This window comes from Priapulus caudatus, unplaced genomic scaffold, assembly GCF_000485595.1.
Source record: "Priapulus caudatus unplaced genomic scaffold, Priapulus_caudatus-5.0.1 Scaffold82, whole genome shotgun sequence".
Classification (NCBI taxonomy): domain Eukaryota; kingdom Metazoa; phylum Priapulida; class Priapulimorpha; order Priapulimorphida; family Priapulidae; genus Priapulus; species Priapulus caudatus.
Genome location: NW_014577143.1, coordinates 626,832 through 634,111, shown reverse-complemented (window position 1 = coordinate 634,111; position 7,280 = coordinate 626,832). Strand labels below are relative to the sequence as shown.

The 7,280-nt window shown below is 49.1% G+C and overlaps 1 protein-coding gene across 1 annotated transcript in view; it reads right to left on the bottom strand.

Annotated features, from left to right (window-relative positions):
- The window catches only part of LOC106804646, a 69,341-nt gene that overhangs the window by 10,336 nt on the left and 51,725 nt on the right, over positions 1-7,280 (bottom strand). The window contains exons 49-50 of the mRNA XM_014805913.1: positions 5,848-6,009; positions 5,437-5,573 (exon numbers count right to left, since the gene is read on the bottom strand). Of these exons, the coding sequence (XP_014661399.1) occupies positions 5,437-5,573; positions 5,848-6,009 (299 nt within the window). The remainder of the gene's footprint in view (positions 1-5,436; positions 5,574-5,847; positions 6,010-7,280) is intronic.

Sequence of the window (7,280 nt, the reverse complement as noted above, 5' to 3'; positions counted from 1 at the left end):
AACAACGTGAGGATTGTTTAGAGTTGAGACAGAAAATATGGCAGGGCTGCAACATGAGCGTGGTAAGAGTTAGAGACAGAAAATATGGCAGGGCTGCAACATGGCGTGGTAGAGTTAGAGAGACAGAAAATATGGCAGGGCTGCAACATGAGCGTGGTAGAGTTAGAGACAGAAAATATGGCAGGGCTGCAACATGAGCGTGGTAGAGTTAGAGACAGAAAATATGGCAGGGCCATTGCAGGTGCAACGTTTTCGATGAGCGTGTACAGTTAGAGAACAGAAAATATGCAGAGGCTGCAACATGAGCGTGGTAGAGTTAGAGACAGAAAATATGGCAGGCTGCCACTGAGGCGTGGCTAGAGTTAGAGACGGAAAATAATGGCATGGTGGCACACATGAGCGTAGTAGAGTTAGAGACAGAAATATGGCAGCCGGCAAACCATGCTGAGTAGAACGAAATATTGAGCTGATTAGGTTAGAGTTAGAGACAGAAAATATGGCAACCGGCTGCAACATAGAGCCTGGTAGATTAGAGGTACGAGAATATATGGCAGGGCTGCCAACATGACTGGCGGGTGTAGAGTTAGAGACAGAAAATTATGGCAGGGCTGCAACGCATGAGCGTGAGTAGAGTTCATGAGGACAGAAAATATGGCAGGGCTGGAACCATGAGCGTGGGAGATGTTTAGAGACAGAAAATAGCAGGGCTGCAACATGAGCGTGGTATATTAGCAGACAGAAACATATTGCAACGGCGAGCAACATGAGCGCTGTTAAGAGTTAGAGACAAAAATATGGCAGCTGCAACGATGAGCGTTGTAGTAGTTTAGCAGACAGAAAATATGGCAGAGCTGCAACATGAGCGTCGGAGGTAAGACAGTTGCAGTGCCATGAGCGCTAGATAGACGAAAAATGGCAGGGCTGCAACATGAGCGTGGTAGAATTGAGCAGAATATGCAGGGCCGAAAAGCTGTAGTGCAGAAATATGGACGGGCCGGCGTACATTGCTGAGCATCTTGAGCTGCAGCAGGTTCGACACCTCTCTGCACCGCGCTTGGCGCAACACCCGTGTGTTGAAGTCGCCTTGGCGGAGGCTGTGACGAGAGCGTTTAGTTAGAGACAGACACATGGTGGGCTACGTTATGAAATTGAGTGGAGTGTTGCAGCCACAGTCATGAATGGACTTGGCGGGCAGCTTACCATTATTCAATAACGAACGAGTCGTGAATGCATACGGCGTTATTTACGTTCACGATAGTTAACCAACGATCTAACCAATTTTAAACAGGACAACACGCGCGGGTCGCCAAATGCCTACAAGCTATAACATAACAGTCTAATACATAACGTTAGTACGAACTATGCGCGCGTGTACCTGCGGCACTACAACATCCCACACGCATCACGCACGCACGCAGCGCACAACGCACGCACGCACGGGACACGCACGCAACGTCACCACACACACAGGCACACACATACGCACACACACACACACACACACACACCCACACCAGAGCTACACAGGCACAACGCACGCAACGCAACCGCATGGCCGCACGCACGACACATACACCCCCACCCCACAGCACGTACCTGGGAGCGATGAAGCTGCCGGTGGCGGAGAACACGGGCTTCCGTTCCGCCGCTTGTGATGCACGCCACTCTCGAGCCCCATCGACGGACAGCTGGCTCGCGGCAAGGCGGCGCCCCTGTGATCTCGCGCACGCGGCCGTCACCGCCGCCTTAATCGTGCGTGAGGTCCGGCGAGCATCGTCCGCGCGCGGTAGTTCATGCGGAACATGATTCCGGACGTCGGCTTGCTCGTGTCTGCGCGACAATGGGAAGAACAGCGTGCATCGCGCAGAGGTCCATGTGGAGAACGTGCCTGTGCGGTTAGGTATAGTTTTTCGATATTGGAGTTGTTTCGTATTGCTGTGATGGCAGCCTGTCGAATGGGATTAGACCACGCAGATACGATATGAGATACTTATACATGATTGCAACACATGTAACGCAACACGCACGCACGATTCCAACAACAACTATGCACGCCGCAGCGCACCGCACACAGGACGCACCGTACCGGCAGGGCATACCCGCACGCACGCACATGTGTATGCGCCCTGCGCATGTAGACGTGTATACTTTGTTTTCCTCGACAGTGATTTCGGAGTAGCAGTTACAGAGTACGACAATCAAACACTCCTTCGTGCAGCTAGGTAAGTGAGCCTTGTTGGCATGGCGCGATTCGGCCGCCCAGAATTGCCGTCCGTGCCGCACGTGTAGAGAAGCGAGTGGCTGTGGGAATCGCTGCCAGTCAAGCTCACAACTGATGTAAGAAAAGTTCATCTGACCATTCGACGGTGACCTCGCCAGCTTGCCCTGACACCTGGGCACCTCTGGCTCCTTTGCATGGCTCGCCTGTGAAATGAAGCATGAGAACATCAAAAAGAATGGATATGAATACGCATGAACTACTATGAATAAGCAGACTTGGCTTATTTAAATGTTATTTTGACTGTAGGCCATTCGATGTCGCCTGGTTTCGAGTTCAAGACAGTCTTCATAGTCAATTCATCGTCTTAGTCTTCATAACTATTATTAATAGGCTAAACAACAGGCTATACGAACAAAGAAGTGTGCAATAATCTATCTATACCGTGTTACCTTCTCTTATAAGGATGTGTGTGTGTGCGTAGAATACGCAGTACGCTACCTATAAATCAACAAACCATACATTTTCCTATATAATAAATTACCACGTTTAATTTTCCACCACTTCTCCTCACGTTCACCAGTCGAGATTGACAGCTGTTGTTACTACTCAGGCATGTCGACTCAACTATGGTGAGCACTTTCCACATAATCCATGACATGAGAGCAAGAGATGACAGTAGTGCATATCAACAGGGCCACTACGTGCCACCTACTGGTCACTCAGATTTTCTGCTGTGATTATGAAACTAGGGAACTGAGGAAAACTAGGAAACTAAGGAAACTGTAAAACTAGAAAACTATAGGAACTGTGAAACTAGGCAAACCAAGGGAAGCTAGATTAAAAAAAATGTGATATTAGGCTAAACTAGAGAACTAGATAAAAACTGTTGAAATTAGAGTAAACTAGGGAACTAGATAAAGAACTGTGAATTTAGGGTAAAGTAGGACAACTAGCAATAAAAACTGTGAAATACGGTAAACTCGCCACGTCATGGGCTGTTGCGAGCGGTACGTACGTATGACGTAGACCGTATGAAGCTGCACGTTCGCGCCGTTTCGGCCGTGTCGTAGGCGGGTTACGTGAGCCTCGTAGCTCGCCCAGTGAAGAGGTCGCGTGGTGCGAGTGCGAACGGCTGGTTCGGGTAGGCGATGTCCGGCGATGTCGGAGAATCGCGGCTCCGGGCACTGATCGCCGTCTGCCGGGAACAGAAGCTGGACACCCGAGTATGTTGTTCGGCGACACAGCTCGGCGCGGGTGGGGGATCTTATCTGCAAGTCGACATTCGGACGGCGGTCAGTCGTGGGAGGGGGGATTGACGCGACAACCTTGTGGGATTCACAGCTAGAGAGGCTTCTAGGCTCGGAAGTTTCGACGGCGATCATTCAGTCGTGTCGGACCGCCTGGTTTGGCATGTGCTGTGAAATCTGATGAGATAACGATCTCTGACAGGCGTTTTCAAGTCGTGCAAAATCGGACCACGTGATGCGAGTGTGAAACCAGTGCATAACAAAGCACGTAGTGCAGCGCACAACGCACACATGGCGCCACAATAACACAGTACACAACGCGGGGGAGCTACATGGCGCACCTAACAGCAGAACACAACTGCAGTTACAAAATGCAGACATATTGCAGCAACATAAAGCACACAAGATCAAAAAGCACACACGAAGCACAAAATGCAGAATGGAAAGTACAGGGATACATGCGTCAGATACTGCTAGCCTAAACACCTGAACAAGTGTCTTCAGATTTACACCCAGAGCTACGAGAAAAAACATTTTTCCAACCAGTTACACAGCCAGAAGGACCGTTCTGTGGTGATATTGCAAAGCTACCAATCGTAGCCTGGCGGCAGATGAGTGCAACCACAATCAGCTTGTGTACAACGCCTCCAACCTTGCCTTCAACTGGTTGTCGTACACCAGAACCGCGTAGCGCCAGTCCGTTGAAGATCACCAGGTGCCTTCCTTGCATCCGATGGACCTGAAACATTCACGGTTTATATATCCCTACTGTACTGGCGTGTGACCTCTAGCTAAGTATGTCATAGAATATTTTATTTATTTTATTATTTATTTATTTAATTATTAATGTAAAGATGGTACATGCATAAAGTGATTATCAAACTGTTGTTGATAGCACAGCCAGGAGTTAAATTACAGTCGCCCCTAACACGTAGCTATCATACAACCCCACCTGCGGCACAATCTCCGTTTCAAGTATCGAAGAGCTGCTCCTCAAGACGTTCAACCCGGCTGACTTTGACCGTAGAAACCTCTGTCGAAACGACGTTTTTCATTTCCCTGGAGCGGTTGCCTAGCGACACCCCAAAGCAATGCAAAGGACAGGAGGAAATTGTTTTTGCAGCGCGCAGTTATTGACAGTGGGAAGTTCGATTGTAGAAACAAACAATAATGGTTTGCTGAACAAGACTAGCCCACAGCACATAAACACACGCGTTACAGAATAGCTATACATATTTTCTCGACGAAAACAATGAAACCCTATTCAACCCAACCAGCATGATACACCATATTCTGAATCGTCCCGCAATGCCAGCTCATTACTCTCTGCTTAATTTCTACAAGACAGCAAACACTACTACTAACTATCCCCTACTAACCCCTCACGACAGCAAACACTCTATTCCTCACTACCCCCTCACTACCCACTCACGACAGCAAACACTCTATTACTCACTACCCCTCACGACAGCAAAACACTCTAATTCCGCCTTACCCCACTCACGACGGCACACTCTGCTTCTCACTAACCCCTCACGACAGCAAACACTCTATTCCTCATACCCACTCACGACAGGCGAAAACACTCTAATTCCTCAACTACACATCCCTCAGACAGCAAACACTCTATTCCTCACTACCCACTCGTTACAGCAAACACTCTATTCCTCACTACCCCCTCACGACAGCAAACACTCTATTCCTCACTACCCACTCACGACAGCAAACACTCTACAACTTACTACCCCCTCACCACAGCAAACACTCTATTCCTCACTACCCACTCACGACAGCAAACACTCTATTCCTCACTACCCCCTCACGACAGCAAACACTCTATTCCTCACTACCCCCTCACGACAGCAAACACTCTATTCCTCACTACCCACTCTATTCCTCACTACCCCTCTCACGACAGCAAACACTCATATTCATCTTTGCCTGTGCTACTGCGGGAGATTGACTTACGGCTGGTTGCAGTGTCTCAGGTCTGTCGGCCGGACAATGGATGCATCGCTCGTGCAGGCCTCCTGTCCTGTAGGTTCCTTTAGGACAAGGTTTGCACCTGCCCTCTGGTGACAGTTCGTGGCCCGAGCTGCAGTCATCTAGGTGCAGCCAATGACAGATCGTACATTTTAGGATGCTGATGGTTAACTCTATGCTATGAATTAACGATTCTATGCTTGTTATTGTATTGTATGTGAATATGATTGTGTATATTGTATTGTATGTGTATAATTGTGCCCATGATTGTGCATATGATTGTGTATATTGTACTGTATGATTGTGCACTACCTATGCTATTTTGAACTAAACAACGAAAGAGTTTCTGAGTAGTAACGCTCGTCATGACGCGACCACTATGCAATTCAAACTTACCAATGCAGTCCTGTGCCCTCACGGTGGTTGTCGTTACGGTTGTCTTGGCGATTCCACAAGGCTTGCACTCGAAACTACTGGGAGTATCCTGATAGAAGCCGAAGCCACAATCCATGCAGATGCTCAGCGTGAGGTTATAGTAGTGACCGGGGCGACAAGACTCTGTTAAACAAAATTACGATGACGGCGATGACGACAATCACATCCACATGGCCTGCAAGCTGTAGTGTTCTAAACACAATGCTACATGTCTGTGCACAAGTATGAACCCACACACATATATATATATATAGCAACTGAGCTGCGTTAGAGTTAGAGACAGAAAATATGCATGTCGGCAGCAACAATGAGCCGCTGTCACCGAGCTTAGAGGCAGAAAATATGCTATGGGCGTGGCGAACATGAGCGTGGGTAGAGTTAGAGACAGAAATATGGCAGCGGCCTGGCAACTATGACGGCGTAGTAGAGTTAGAGCACAGAAAATATCGGCAGGGCTGCAACATGATGCGTGGCTAGAGTTAGATGACGCAGAAAATATGGCAGGGACTGCAGTACATGTAGCGTTGGAGAGAGTTACGAGACCAAAAATTCATGTGGCAAGGCCCTTGCAACCTCATGACGCCGTGGCTAGAAGTTAGCGGACATGAACATATCGGCAAGAGCGGCATTGCCATACTATGCAGGCGTGCGCTAGAGTTACTATGAGTTAGAGACTATGAAAATCACTTGTAGCAGGCGCCTGCAAACCATGAGCTCGGTAGAGTTAGAGACAGAAACATATGGCCAGGGCTGCCAACTCATGTGAGCGTGGTAGGGTTAGAGACAGAAAACTATGCAACGGGCGCGTTACCGTTGCGAGCACCTGAGCTCTGCACGGCCAGGCTTCAAACACTCTACCCACGCGCGGTCTGCAAACACGTGTCGTGACCCCGCTGGCGGTGTTGACGCGTTAGGTTAGAGACAGACACCATGGTGGCTACGTATGAAATTGAGTGGAGTTGTTGCAGCCTGCGCAGTCCTAGGAAATGGACATGCGCGAGTGGCTAGCTTACGTTATTCCAATAACGAACGGACCGTGAATGCATACGGGTTTATTACGTTCACGAGTAGTTACGGTAGTTCAACCAACATCTAACCAATTTTAAACAGGACGACACCGGCGGGTCGCATGTCATCAACATAACATACAGTTCTATACATAACGTATAGTACGAACTATAGGCGCGTGTACCTGGCACTAACATTCACACACACGCACGCACGCACGCACGCACCGCCGACGCACACACGCAACAGGCCACAGGCACAGCACAGGCCACAGGCACAGGCACACGCACACGCCACACGCACAGCACAGCATCGCAGCACGCCACGCACGCCACACACATTACACACCACCCCACCCCCCACCCCACAGCACGTCCTGGGAGCGC